The 16,258-nt window shown below is 36.1% G+C and overlaps 1 protein-coding gene across 6 annotated transcripts in view; it reads right to left on the reverse strand.

Moving 5' to 3' along the window:
• Positions 1-16,258, reverse strand: part of atp8a1 (ATPase phospholipid transporting 8A1) — a 342,299-nt gene that overhangs the window by 126,455 nt on the left and 199,586 nt on the right. For all 6 annotated transcript variants that reach the window (XM_072914888.1, XM_061976742.1, XM_061976744.1 and 3 more), the window contains one exon: positions 3,695-3,833. In XM_072914888.1, coding sequence (XP_072770989.1) covers positions 3,695-3,833 — 139 coding nt within the window. The remainder of the gene's footprint in view (positions 1-3,694; positions 3,834-16,258) is intronic.

A 16,258-nucleotide genomic window follows, 5' to 3' on the forward strand; every position in this document is an offset into this window, starting at 1 on the left:
ATTTGCACTTCTAACACATTCTGTGAGGCCAAAAGGCCCCGAGGGGAGGCCGACACGACTGCTTGTGTACATATGCATGTTATTTACTTCATGTCAGGAAGGGGGGGCTCACATAGCTTGTCTTTTTACTTTCAACCTTGGAAAGATTTTAATATCAGGTTTAACACGTGTGCCATAAAGGAGCTTCAAGTCTTTACGTAAGAACCACAATGAATGCAGTTTGGTTGGCACGATACGGCTTGGGAGGCACGTCACCTCACATTAGGACTTCAATGTATTGAACCTTCTTAAAGGTCCTGTTTGATAACATTTTTCAACATTTTTTTTTTTGTCCTGTCCAGCTTTTTAGGCAAATCATATAGTTGATGTAGATGCCCATATCGGCTGTACACATTTACTTTAAAAAAAAAAGAAGTGTAGGATACTTCTCTTGTTGCCTTATTTGTATTTGACTTTATAAAATGGACTTATATTATTGTTTGGTGCAGCCGGGCCGGAGATAGGGGATAAAAAGAGAAAAAAGGACGACAGAGGGGGAAATTGTGGTGATAAAAGACAAAGAGACAACAACAACAGCAAAAACAACAACAACAACAACAACAACAATAGAACAACATCAGCAAATAGGATACTGTATGTACAAATATGATGGTAAAAGTGATAGCAAAGAAGCAATTAGCGAAATAAATAATACAGAAATGACAATGAGCATTATTACACTACAAATGGAGCAATACAAATACCAATAGAAATAGCACTATTGATAACAAACAATAACAATTACCTCTATTAACAATACAATTGTTAAGATGCACAATATATATGTAATGATAACTTGAAATACAAAAGAAAGCAGATAAATGGAGGGGAAGAAAGAGAAGCCAACTATATTAACCTTGTAGATTGTTATAGTAACTATAGGTTAAGCTTTGTCAGTGCCGTGTGTTACCCAGTTTACCCTAGGGCAATAACGTTAATATATGTTTGATGAAACCTGATTATGTGTATTGTATATGTACAGTATGTGTATATGTATGTTTGTACAGTGAATCTATATGTACATGTATGTGTATATGCATGTTTGTACAGTGAATGTATATGTACAGTATGTTTGTACAGTGAATGTATATGTACAGTATGTGTATATGTATGTTTGTACAGTGAATGTATATGTACAGTATGTGTATGTCTGTACAGTGAATGTACAGACATAGTATGTATATTATATGTATAATTTTTTATATTATTTTTTTATACACTGTAGCACTTTGAGGTCGTTTACTCAATGTAAAGTGCTTTTTACAAATAAAATCTATTATTATTATTATAATCCGACAAGTATGGGACCCTTTGACCGGTTTTTAGAACCTGGAACTGGCGATAACGACACGAAAAGATGCTTGGTCCCCCCACCCCCCGCCCTGATTCTTTGTGAGGATTAAGAGACATTCTTTATCTAAATGGGAATAGATGAACATCCTAGCAGTCGGCAACCTAATTACAGCAGACCTTGTACAGTAAGTGAGGTTTTATTATGTTTGTGAAGTATGAAGTATATATATTATTCTGTACACATATGTATATATTCGTATATATGTTCGATTTTTTATCGCTATATTAGTCTATTTATACCTGCATTGTCCTTTCCATCCTTACACTTTCCATCATTGTAACTGAGCTACTGTGTTGAACAATTTCCCTTGTGGATCATTAAAGTTTGTCTAAGTCTAAGTCTACGGTGAGTAATCAGTGATGAAGGGAAAAAAGCAAACGTGATGAGTTTTTGAAATTTATGCTTAAAATAATCAAAATATGTAAATATTAAATGGTATTATAAACGTTACGTCATTACATATATACTTATATCATGTATATAAAACCTTAATGGAGGTGTTTTTTAAGGGTGTTATAGGCGGAATTGAACAGCTTTCATAAAGCATACTTTTGGTCGCATTTATTTAATATTTAGAATGCATTAAAAAAAAAATCCATCCGTCGTGATATCTTACATAATGATTGTGTTTCAGTATACAGCTCCATATTCTCTTAGACATATGAATCATCCATTTCATACTTTACCAAAATAGGCCGTAGGTCATTCCCGTTCAAAGTCTGATTGGAAAAGTCTCCCTACTTCTTCAAAGCCCATTACTTCTTTTTCAATCTTTAAAACAAATTTGTACTTGTTTCTGATTTTGAAGTTGTATTATGTTGCTCTTATGTTGTGTTGTTGTATTGCAATCGATTGCAATGGTTTATGTGACTGTGTTTTGTTGTGATGTATGTTTTTGTGTTTCTGTATTTGTGTTGGGACCTCCTTGAAAACGAGATGCTGCATCTCAAGGGGCTATCCTGAATAAATGTAATTGAATTGAACACGCCAGCTTATGTGTGTGTAGCTTTAAGTCTAAGTTTGTATACCGTATTTTACGGACTATAAGGCGCACTTAAAATCCTAATGAGGATGGGGCGAGGGTCACCACTTTGTGAACAAATGCGTGAGCAAATTGTCCAACAGTTTAAGAACAACATTTCTCAACCAGCTATTGCAAGGAGTTTAGGGAATTCACCATCTACGGTCTGTAATATCATCAAAAAGGTCAGAGAATCTGAAGAAGTCACAGCAAGGCTGAAAACCAACATTAAATGCCTGTGACCTTTGATCCCTAGGGCGGTACTGCATCCAAAACCGACATCAGTGTGTAAAGGATATCACCACATGGGCTCAGGAACACTTCAGAAAACCACTGTCAGTAACTACAGTTTGTCACTACATCTGTAAGTGCAAGTTAAAACTCTATTATGAAAAGCGTCATTTATCAACAACACCCAGAAACTACGCCAGCTTCGCTGGGTCCGAGCTCATCTAAGATGAACTGATGCAAAGTGGAAAAGTGTTCTGTGGTCTGACGAGTCCACATTTCAAATTGTTTTTGGAAACTTTGGACGTCGTGTCTTCCGGAACAAAGAGGAAAAGAACCATGCGGATTGTTATAGGCGCAAAGTTCAAAAGCAGGTGATGGTATGGGGGTGTATTAGTGCCCAAGGCATGGGTAACTTACACATCTGTGAAGGCGTCATTAATGCTGAAAGGTACATACAGGTTTTGGAGCAACTTATGTTGCCATCCAAGCATTGTCATCATTGACGCCCCTGCTTATTTCAGCAAGACAATGCCAAGCCACGTGTTACAACAGCGTGGCTTCATAGTAAAAGAATGCGGGTACTAGACTGGCCTGCCTGTAGTCCAGACCTGTCTCCCATTGAAAATGTGTGGTGCATTATGAAGCCTAAAATACCACAACGGAGACCCCGGACTGTTGAACAACTTAAGCTGTACATCAAGCAAGAATCGGAAATAATTCCACCTGAAAAGCTTCAAAAATTGGTCTCCTCAGTTCCCAAATGTTTATTGAGTGTTGTTAAAAGGAAAGGCCATGTAACACAGTGGTAAAAATTCCCCTGTGACAACTTTTTTGCAATGTGTTGCTGCCATTAAATTCTAAGTTAATGATTATTTGCAAAAAAAAACAAGTTTCTCAGTTTGAACATTAAATATCTTGTCTTTGCAGTCTATTCAATTGAATATAAGTTGAAAAGCATTTGCAAATCATTGTATTCTGTTTTTATTTACGAATTTCACAACGTGCCAACTTCACTGGTTTTGGGTTTTGTAACTCACTGGCATCCTTACCAATGTTGATAGCAGTCTCTTGCTTGTCCCCGGTCAGGATCCAGATCTTGATGTCAGCCTTCATCAGAGTCTCTATGGTTTCGGGCACCTTATCTTGGAGCTTGTCCTCGATGGCGGTGGCCCCCAACAACTGCAGGTTCTACAACAAGAAAAAAAGAGGTATAAGTCAATTAGATCTGATCAGTCCTTGTCGTAGCTTAGGGCTCTTTTTGCCTCCTCTTCTTAGATGTACTTTTTGGGAGTGTTATTAGGAGAAGAAGAGATCACTTGGATCAGGATTTCAGCCCCCCAGTCAGGGTGGGACCATGGCCAAGCACATAAAGCAAGATTAATTAGTCTTATCAGTGTCGGTGGGTCAAGTTATCCAGGCCATATGGAAGGTTTTTACCTTTGTAAGCAGGCTTATGTAATGACACTTCCGGGGGTCAGCAACACTGAACATTAGTAACGTCACGCCATAATTAACCTCTAACTTTGATTATGTTTACATTGTTTGCTATTTAGCAGAATTAGACCAACTGCAATTACAGTAACTACAATTACTCAGCTGGTTTTGTTGCAAAATATGGCATTTTCTAACATGTTCCTGATTTTTTTGTGAACGACACATACAGTCATGGTCAAAAGTTTACATACATAATGCCATCCACAAGCTTCTGCTTGAATTTTTGACCACTCCTCTTGACTAAATTGGTGCAGTTCAGCTAAATTTGTTGGTTTTCTGACATCAGTCAATCAATGTTTATTTATATAGCCCTAAATCACAAGTGTCTCAAAGGGCTGCACAAGCGACAACAACGTCCTCGGTTCAGATCCCACATCAGCGCAAGGAAAAACTCAACCCAATGGGACAATGAGAAACTTTGGAGAGGACCGCAGATGTGGGAGACAATGCAATGGACGTCGAGTGGATCTAGCATAATATTATGAGAGTCCAGTGCATAGTGGATCTAACATAATAGTGAGAGTCTAGTCCATAGTGGGGCCAGCAGACATGGACTTGTTTCATCACATGGACAAAGATGAGACCTTCTGGAGGAAAGTTCTGTGGTCAGATGAAACAAAAATTTAGCTGTTTAGCCCCAATACCGAGCAATGTGTTTGGAGGAGAAAAGGTGAGGCCTTTAATCCCAGGAACACCATTCCTACCGTCAAGCATGGTGGTGGTCGTATTACGCTCTGGGCCTGTTTTGCTGCCAATGGAACTGGTGCTTTACAGAGAGTAAATGGGACACTAAAAAAGGAGGATTACTTCCAAATTCTTCAGGACAACCTAAAATCATCAGCCCGGAGGTTGGGTTTTGGCCATAGTTGGGTTTTCCAACAGGACAATGACCCCAAACTAGGGGTGTAACGGTACACAGAAATTTCGGTTCGGTACGTACCTCGGTTTAGAGGTCACGGTTCGGTTCATTTTCGGTACAGTAAGAAAACAACAAAACATACATTTTTTGGATATTTATTTACCAAATTTGCAAAATCTTCCACCAAAAATATTTTTCTTAGTGGAATATTTAATGTAAAGTAATGGGAACCTTGGATAGGTCAATAATTCATAATAACATTGATTTTGATTCAATATTATGTTTTGAGCAATGACAGTTTGAAAGAAAAAAAACAGCTTTGTTTTATTAGTCAACATTGCAACTTTTTCTAAATTACAATCAACCTTTAAGCTTTTTTATTTCACTTATGTTTTTGTTTATTTTAACAGTATTTTTAGAATGTGCCGTGGGCCTTTAAAACATTAGCTGTGGGCCGCAAATGGCCTCCGGGGCACACTTTTGACACCCCTGCTATAGATAATAAAAAATTAAATGTGATAAATCTATGGATAAAAAGCAGAGCCTGGCGACGCATGCGCGTTTATCATAACTCTCTCTCTCTCTCTGTCTCTGCCCCTCCCTCACCAATGCTGCTGAGCGCACACTTTTTAACCCCTTCTTAACCCTGAACGTACATTGAAAATACACGCAACTCTAACTCAAAATGCCGGACATTTGAGGCATTTAAGAAACTCCGCCCTGACAGCTCCGCAAAAGGGGACATGTCCGGTGAAAAGAGGATGTATGGTCAGTCTATCGTAGCCCATTAGCTGCTGGCATGCCGTGTGTTGTGCCTTGGTGTGCATTGTTTACACAACGTGCGATACGCTACTTAATATGTCCGTGTGGAACTCGTTCGGTACACCTCCAAACCGAACCGGAACCCCTGTACCGAAACGGTTCAATACAAATACACGTACCGTTACACCCCTACCCCAAACACACGTCAAAAGTGGTAAAGGAATGGCTACAATTAAGGTTTTAGAATGGCCTTCCCAAAGTCCTGGACAATGCTGAAGAAACAAGTCCATGTCAGAAAACCAACACATTTAACTGAACTGCACCAATTTTGTCAAGAAGAGTGGTCAAAAATTTAACCAGAAGCTTGTGGATGGCTACCAAAAGCACCTTATTGCAGTGAAACTTGCCAAGGGACATGTAAGCAAATATTAACATTGCTGTATGTATACTTTTGACCCAGCAGATTTGCTCACATTTTCATAATAAATTCATAAAAGAACCAAACTTCATGAATGTTTTTTGTGACCAACAAGTATGTGCTCCAATCACTCTATCACAAAAAAATAAGAGTTGTAGAAATGATTGGAAACTCAAGACAGCCATGACATTATGTTCTTTACAAGTGTGTACAGAAAGTTTTGTACACCGTGCAATGGTACATCCATCCATTTTGTACCGCTTGTCCCTTTGGGGGTTGCTGGAGCCTATCTCAGCTGCATTCAGGCGGAAGGCGGGGTACACCCTGGACAAGTCGCCACCTCATCGCAGGGCCAACACAGATAGACAACATTCACACTAATTTAGTGTTGCCAATCAACCTAACATAATATTGCTAATTATAAATGATAAATAAATTATATATATTATTGCTAATTGTAATAACTCTAATAAATACAGACTTCATGATAAAGACCACTAAATAAATGATATCAGACACTGTACCTTGCACACACCACATTCCTAAACTGGCTCATATCGGTACATTGTTGGAGTTCCTTGCTTAAGCCCTTCCATAATTTGACTCCACATACTGATATGATGAACGTTGTCAGTATTGTGCGGGCATAGCTACAGACGTTTCAAATTACGTTTTCCCTGAGGCAGCATTTCTCTCTCTTGTTAAAGAAAAGTTTTCCCTGTACTGTATTATTATCATGTGACCATAGTACATATAGACACGAAAATGTGGTTTGAGCTATGGAGCAAGGTTGACACAAATTAATTTGGACTTGGAAAACATTGATAGCTAATCCGCTAGAAACAATTGCAATTTATTGGATTTACATTAGATTGTGATGGCACCATGGTTATTATTCAATAATACTACGTTGATGCATTAAAGGGCCCCTCTTATGCTCACAATATTGGCACTAAATTCATCAAATCCAATCAAACTTTATTTATGAAGCACCTTTTATTAGGGATGTCCGATAATATCGGACTGATAAATGCTTTAAAATGTAATATCCGAAATTATCGGTTTCAAAATGATCGATATCTGTTTCAAAAAGTAAAATTTATGACTCTTTAAAACACCGCTGTGAACACGGACGTAGGAAGAAGTAGAGCGCCTATAAACCTTAAAGGCACTGCCTTTGCGTGCCGGCCCAGTCACATAATATCTACGGCTTTTCACACACTCACAAGTGAATGCAAGCCGTACAGGTCACACTGAGGGTGGGCGTATAAACAACTTTAACACTGTTACAAATATGCGCCACACTGTGAACCCACACCAAACAAGAACGACAAAACACATTTCGGGAGAACATCCGCACCGTTACATAACATTAACACAACAGAACAAATACCCAGAAACCCTTGCAGTACTAACGCTTCCGGGACGCTACAATATACACCCCCCTCCCAGCAACCTCCACATGCTCTCTCAAGGAGAGCATGTCCCAAATTCCAAGCTGCTGTTTTAAGGCATGTTAAAAAAAAAAAGCACTTTGTGACTTCAATAATAAATATGGCAGTGCCATGTTGGCATTTTTTTCCCCATACCTTGAGTTGATTTATTTTGGAAAACTTTGTTACATTGTTTAATGCATCTGTTAAGCCTTGGCGAGAACGAGGACTCGGGTGCAGATGGGGGACGATTGACACAGGCTTTATTTCAACAGTTTCTTGGAACTCTCTTTAGACTAGTGGTTCTTAACCTTGTTGGAGGTTCCGAACCCCACCAGTTTCATATGCGCATTCACCGAACCCTTCTTTAGTGAAAAATTAAATGATTTTTTTCAAATTCAAGATAAGGTTATATGTTTTTGGTAACACTTTAGTATGGGGAACATATTCTAAGTAACAAAGACTTAATTTAGAGTTATTTGGTTAGGGTTAGGGTTAGAGGGTTGGGGCCAGGGTTAAGAGGGTTAGGGTTACATACCTGCCAACTTTTGAAATCAGAAAAACCTAGTAGCCAAAGTCCAGGGGCCGCAGGCCCCGGTAGGTCCAGGACAAAGTCCTGGTGGGGGATTCAGGGGGGTTCGCCCCCCGACGCAAAATGATTGATTGCATTCAGACAGGTTAAAATGTTGCTAAAACCATCACTTTTCTATCAGTCACAGTGACTTTTCAAAACAAAAATATTACAGCAAAAATCATATGGGTTGATTGACATGTTTATTCTGTAAGCTAACTTCAATAGTTTGAAATTATTTTGACAGTTAATGCCAGTTATCCTGTCAACCATTCACAAGACTTCAATTTGTTAATTGAAAGTATAAACAGTATAAACACTTTTTACAGTAAACAAATGGTAAAACAGTACTAAACAATTCCATAAAAAAAAAATTGGTGTCATTATTAACTTTCTGTCCAAGCTTGTATAATCTACTACCTTGTTCAATTGTAAAAAATATTCTGTGCCTAAAATTCACATTTCTATCACAATTATCATACTGTAAACATGGTAAGCAAACTTCATTAAAATTAATAGTCCTGTCAATAGCATGGAATCACAATTCAAATGTAGTTTTTTTGTAAGCCTTTCAAAAGAATTCAAAATATGAAAAATTAATGAAAATTAATTTAAGCCATCAAACACTTGAAAAGTGGCACATCACATCTCTAATGTAATCATTTTAACTTTTCAACAGAAATAGCACTGCAAAAATATTAAGGACATACTGTATTTTGGTAGTTATGCTGTCTACATTTAACAAGATTTCTTCAACTTGGACTTGAAAGCATAAATAGTATAAACACTTTTAACAGTATAACAGTACTAAACAATTCCAATAGATAACATTGGTGTCATTACCTTTTTGTGGCTAAAATCCAAATTTAGCAACGGCATTAGATTTGTGTTTTTTTGTCCCAACGTGGTCTTTTACATCGCTAATTCCTCCGTGTCCGATCGAAAAATCTTGTCTGCACAAGGTGCAATTCGCGTAGTTTTCACCCTTTTTGGAACGGATAATTATTCCCGGATAGGCTTTTGAATATTCTTCACGGAATGACTGCAGTTTTCTTTTCGGTTTAAGACTCGTTTGCGATTTTTCTCCGGCTGATTCCATGATCGTTCGCTCGTTTGGAAACAATGGCAACAGGTGCCTCGTGCTTGGCAGCGGTGCTATAAATAGCCTCGCGCATGGCATTCGGAATGGCTCGATAGGAAGTTACGGGAAGCAGTGTCGATTGTGATTGTTGTTACGCGATTTCGTGAATAAAACTTAAAAAAAAAATATTTTTTTTAATTAATGAAAAACCGTATTTTTTATCACTGCAACCGTAACCCGGAATAGGTTGATGAAAACCGTACTAATTACGGGAAAACCGGAGTAGTTGGCAAGTATGGGGTTATAATAAAGCCATGCCGAATAAGGCATTAATAAGTACTTAATACTGACTAGTTAAGAGCCAATATGTTACTAATTTGCATGTTAATAAGCAACTAATTAATGGTGAATATGTTCCCCATACTAAAGTGTTACCATGATTTTTTTACTGGTGCACAAAATGAAGCGTGCATGAACATCACCTTGTTCAAAGAACAAAACCAACACAGTGCATAAACTCACAACAAATTACACACCTGCAAACCAGTCAGCTGTTGCCGTATCCGTAATACGTCGATAGGGAGAAGTATTTATTTACACGATGAGTCGGGTGTGTCTTGACCTCCGCCGAACCCCTGAGGCCGACTCACCGAACCCCTAGGGTTCCATCGAACCCAGGTTAAGAACCACTGCTTTAGACAGAGTGATTTAAACAAAATGGCTACAAACTCTATACTTGATACACTAGAGCAGTGGTTCTCAACCTTTTTTCAGTGATGTACCCCCTGTGAACATTTTTTTTAATTCAAGTACCCCCTAATCAGAGCAAAGCATTTTTGGTTGAAAAAAAGAGATAAAGAAGTAAAATACAGCACTATGTCATCAGTTTCTGATTTATTAAATTGTATAACAGTGCAAAATATTGCTCATTTGTAGTGGTCTTTCTTGAACTATTTGGAAAAAAAGATATAAAAATAACTAAAAACTTGCTGAAAAATAAACCAATGATTCAATTATAAAGAAAGATTTCTACACATAGAAGTAATCATCAACTTAAAGTGCCCTCTTTGGGGATTGTAATAGAGATCCATCTGGATTCATGAACTTAATTCTAAACATTTCTTCACAAAAAAAGAAATCTTTAACATCAATATTTATGGATCATGTCCACAAAAAATCTAGCTGTCAACACTGAATATTGCATTGTTGCATTTCTTTTCACAGTTCTTTTTGACAGACATTTTAGTGAGAAACCTGAGCTTGTGCTTCACTGAGTTTATGAACTTACATTCATATTTTGTTGAAGTATTATTCAATAAATATATTTATAAAGGATTTTTGAATTGTTGCTATTTTTAGAATTGTTATAAAAAAAATCTCACGTACCCCTTGGCATACCTTCGCGTACCCCCATTTGAGAACCACTGCACTAGAGTACAAAAACACACGTAGCACAGGGCATAAAACAATAAACGGAAAATTCACTCCAGAGGGAGGAAAAGGGCAATAGCAAAATAAAAAAACAAAAAAAATACTCGGATCTAATAACAAAAAAACAACAATCTATGATTAGTAGAGATGTCCGATAATATCGGCCTGCCGATATTATCGGCCGATAAATGCATTAAAATGTAATATCGGAAATTATCGGTATCGTTTTTTTTTTATTATCGGTATCGTTTTTTGTTGTTGTTTTTTTTAAATTAAATCAACATAAAAAACACAAGATACACTTACAATTAGTGCACCAACCCAAAAAACCTCCACCCCTTCCATTTACACTCATTCACACAAAAGGGTTGTTTCTTTCTGTTATTAATATTCCGGTTCCTACATTATATATCAATATATATCAATACAGTCTGCAAGGGATACAGTCCGTAAGCACACATGATTGTGCGTGCTGCTGGTCCACTAATAGTACTAACCTTCAACAGTTAATTTTGCTAATTTTCATTAATTACTAGTTTCTATGTAACTGTTTTTATATTGTTTTACTTTCTTTTTTTATTGAAGAAAATATTTCTAATTTATTTATCTTATTTTATTAATATTTTAAAAAAGCACCTTATCTTCACCATACCTGGGTGTCCAAATTAGGCATAATAATGTGTTAATTCCACGACTGTATATATCAGTATCGGTAATTAAAGAGTAGGACAATATTGGCAAAAAGCCCTTTTTGGACATTCCTTTTTTTTATATATATATATATATATATTTATATATACATATACATATATATACACACACACATACACACACACACTAATAGTACTAACCTTTAACAGTTAATTTTACTCATTTTCATTAATTACTAGTTTCTATGTAACTGTTTTTATATTGTTTTACTTTCTTTTTTTATTCAAGAAAATGTTTTTAATTTATTTATCTTATTTTATTAATATTTAAAAAAAGGACCTTATCTTCACCATACCTGGTTGTCCAAATTAGGCATAATAATGTTTTAATTCCACGACTGTATACATCAGTATCGGTTGATATCGGTATCGGTAATTAAAGAGTTGGACAATATCGGAATATCGGATATCGGCAAAAAGCCATTATCGGACATCTCTAATATATATATATTTTTTTTTTTTTTTAATGCACAGTCTGACTCGGTTACCAATGGTGCAGGTGGACCTAATGTTGTGGCCGGGTGAATCTATATAATGTTTATGAATTTTATTTTCGACCAGTAAAAAAAAAAAAACAGCGGCGACGACTTCACAATATATGTTTAAAAAGTGTCCATTTCAAAAGATAAATTATGATACCGTTGAAGAGGGTGGGTCGTGGTTTTATTTGCCACAATAAATGTATTGGGAGTCTGTTATCCAAAATCCAGCTTAAAAAATGGAATTTCAAGAAAAAAAGCACGTTTCGCCCTACTTAGAAAACACAATGTGGTGTGTCTGTAGCTTTAATGCTAAAGAGCTGTGTTTGGCTTAAATAAACAAGAAATTGTCTACTTCATCCACCTTTTACATATATAATGAAATTCCGCACAACGTAATAGACGACATATAGCACATAAATTTAATTTATTTATCTTATTTTATTTTTTCAAAAGTATCTTATCTTCACCATACCTGGTTGTCCAAATTAGGCATAATAATGTGTTAATTCCACGACTGTATATATCGGTATCGGTTGATATCGGTATCGATAATTAAAGAGTTGGACAATATCGGAATATCGGATATCGGCAAAAAGCCATTATGGGGAATCTCTAATATATATATATATATATATATATATATATATATATATATATATATATATATATTTTTTTTTTTTTTTTTTTTAATGCACAGTCTGACTCGGTTACCAAGGGTGCAGGTGGACCTAATGTTGTGGCCGGGTGAATCTATATAATGTTTATGAAGTTTATTTTCGACCGGTAAAAAAAACAGCGGCGACGACTTCACAATATATGTTTAAAAAGTGTCCATTTCAAAACATAAATTATGATACCGTTGGAGAGGGTGGGTCGTGGTTTTATTCGCCATTTATTTGCCACAATAAATGTATTGGAAGTCTGTTATCCAAAATCCAGCTTGAAAAATGGAATTTCAAGAAAAAAAGCACTTTTCGCCCTACTTAGAAACTACAATGTGGTGTGTCGTAGCTTTAATGCTAAAGAGCTGTGTTTGGCTTAAATAAACATGAAATTGTCTACTTCATCCACTTTTTACATGTATAATGAAATTCTGCACAACGTAATTGACGACATATAGCACATAAATTTAATTTATTTATCTTATTTTATTTTTTCAAAAGTATCTTATCTTCACCATACCTGGTTGTCCAAATTAGGCATAATAATGTGTTAATTCCACAACTGTATATATCGGTATCGGTTGATATCGGTATCGATAATTAAAGAGTTGGACAATATCGGAATATCGGATATCGGCAAAAAGCCATTATGGGGCATCTCTAATATATATATATATATATATATATATATATATATATATTTTTTTTTTTTTTTTAATGCACAGTCTGACTCGGTTACCAAGGGTGCAGGTGGACCTAATGTTGTGGCCGGGTGAATCTATATAATGTTTATGAAGTTTATTTTCGACCGGTAAAAAAAACAGCGGCGACGACTTCACAATATATGTTTAAAAAGTGTCCATTTCAAAACATAAATTATGATACCGTTGGAGAGGATGGGTCGTGGTTTTATTTGCCATTTATTTGCCACAATAAATGTATTGGGAGTCTGTTATCCAAAATCCAGCTTAAAAAATGGAATTTCAAGAAAAAAAGCACGTTTCGCCCTACTTAGAAAACACAATGTGGTGTGTCTGTAGCTTTAATGCTAAAGAGCTGTGTTTGGCTTAAATAGACATGAAATTGACTACTTCATCCACTTTTTACATATATAATGAAATTCTGCACAACGTAATAGACGACATATAGCACATAAATTTAATTTATTTATCTTATTATTTATTTTTTTTAAAGTACCTTATCTTCACCATACCTGGTTGTCCAAATTAGGCATAATAATGTGTTAATTCCACGACTGTACATATCGGTATCAGTTGATATCGGTAATTAAAGAGTTGGACAATATCGGAATATTGGCAAAAAGCCATTATCGGACATCCCTAAAGATTAGCTACACAAAAGGAAAATCGCTCATGAAGAGGAAGAGACAAGATGCTATAAACGGAACATACACTACATAGAGCTAAGAAAACTACAAATTAGAGCACTCCAAGAGGAGGGAGAAAAGGCATTATGAAATGAGCTCAAAAAACTTAAGTAAATCATAATCACTCTTCTTTAGAGGGTACAAAGAAATCAGGGAATAAAACATAGCAATACTTATCAACTGTGGACAAAGGCTGGAGGTACATGACGAGACGATATACTCTGGCAACAAGACAGGGGACGACGAGAGCTATATACACACACATGAGGGAGGGTGACACAGGTGGGCACAATCAGGCAATCAGGAAATAAATCAGACAGGAGGAAGGGCAAGTGGCCTGAAACGAGAGGAGGATAAGACTTTCAACATAAAACAGGAAGTTCGCCAGACAACCCCAAACATACTTGCCAACCTTGAGACCTCCGATTTCGGGAGGTGGGGGGAGGGGAGGAGTATATTTACAGCTAGAATTCACCAAGTATTTCATATATGTATATATATATATATATATATATATATATAAGAAATACTTGACTTTCAGTGAATTCTAGCTATATATAAATATATGCATTTTATTATATATATATATATATATATATATATATATATATATATATATATATATAAAATAAAATAAATATATATATTATACATATATATATATATATATATAAATAAAATAAATACTTGAATTTCAGTGTTCATTTATTTACACATATACACACACATAATACTCATCTACTCATTGTTGAGTTAAGGGTTGAATTGTCCATCCTTGTTCTATTCTCTGTCACTATTTTTCTAACCATGCTGAACGCCCTCTCTGATGATGCATTCTGCTTCGTCTCCTTGTTGTGTGCGCAGTTGTGCACTGCACTCTCTAAAAGCCCTAGATGTTATTGTCACATATGCATGTACAGTAGATGGCAGTATTGTCCTGTTTAAGAGTGTCACAACATTGCTGTCTACGGTAGGCGAACTGCTTTACGGTAGACGAAAACGTGACTGCTGTTGTTGTGTGTTGTTGCCGCGCTGGGAGGACGTTAATGAAACTGCCTAACAATAAACCTGGAGGGGGCGTGGCCTCCAGCTCCGCCAGAATTTCGGGAGATTTAGAGGAGAAAATTTGTCCCGGGAGGTTTTCGGGAGAGGCGCTTAATTTTGAGAGTCTTCCGGAAAATCCGGGAGGGTTGGCAAGTATGACCCCAAAACAGAACTTCCCTCACCGCTGTGTGACAGCATCCAGCGGGGCATCACAACAAAATTAGGCATAATAATGTGTTAATTCCACGACTGTATATATCCGTATCGGTTGATATCGGAATCGGTAATTAAGAGTTGTACAATATCGGCAAAAAAGCCATTATCGGACATCTCTACTTTTAAGGGAAATATTAAATGAGTAAAGTTTATTAAAAATATATAAAACAAACTGTAAAATCTGCTCCCTTGGATCGGAGTGCGAGCTACTTTTCTCGTCGTCTTTCGTAAAATCGAGCACTCTTCCGCCCTTCTTGATTACCTCTCCAGGAACTCCTTTTCGCGATTTAAAAAGCTTTGTGCAAAAAATTAAATATAATAAAATATTAAAATATTTAAAAAAAATTATTTCTGATTATCATTACTATTAATGTATTATTCATTATTTTCTTGATGTATTTGTAGATACTACTTTGGTTTTCTTGCGGTTTTCCTTTTTTTTGTGGGCGGGCTATGGTTGGGATATAAAATGGTAAATAAATGGTAAATGGGTTGCACTTGTATAGCGCTTTTCTACCTTTTTAAGGAACTCAAAGCACTTTGACACTATTTCCACATTCACACACACACACACACACACACACACACACACACACACACACACACACACACACACACACACACACACACACACACACACACACACACACACACACACACACATTCACAGATGTAAACAAAAGATATTTTGACATTTAGGGCAGACAACAGATATATGTGAATATAAACTTTTTTTTTTTTTTTTCTGATTATTATTATTATTATTATTAATGTATAATTAATTATTTTCTTGTTTATTTAATTGATGTATTTGTAGATACTACTTTGTTTTTTTTGCGGTTTTCCTTTTTTTTTGTGGGCGGGCTATGGTTGGGATATAAAATGGTAAATAAATGGTAAATGGGTTGCACTTGTATAGCGCTTTTCTATCTTTTTAAGGAACTCAAAGCGCTTTGACACTATTTCCACATTCACCCATTCATACACACACACATATAAACAAAACATATGTTGACATTTAGGGCAGACAACAGATATATGTGAATATGATGTAATGGATAGG

Source organism: Nerophis lumbriciformis, linkage group LG16 (genome assembly GCF_033978685.3).
Source record: "Nerophis lumbriciformis linkage group LG16, RoL_Nlum_v2.1, whole genome shotgun sequence".
In the NCBI taxonomy this organism is placed as follows: Eukaryota; Metazoa; Chordata; class Actinopteri; order Syngnathiformes; family Syngnathidae; genus Nerophis; species Nerophis lumbriciformis.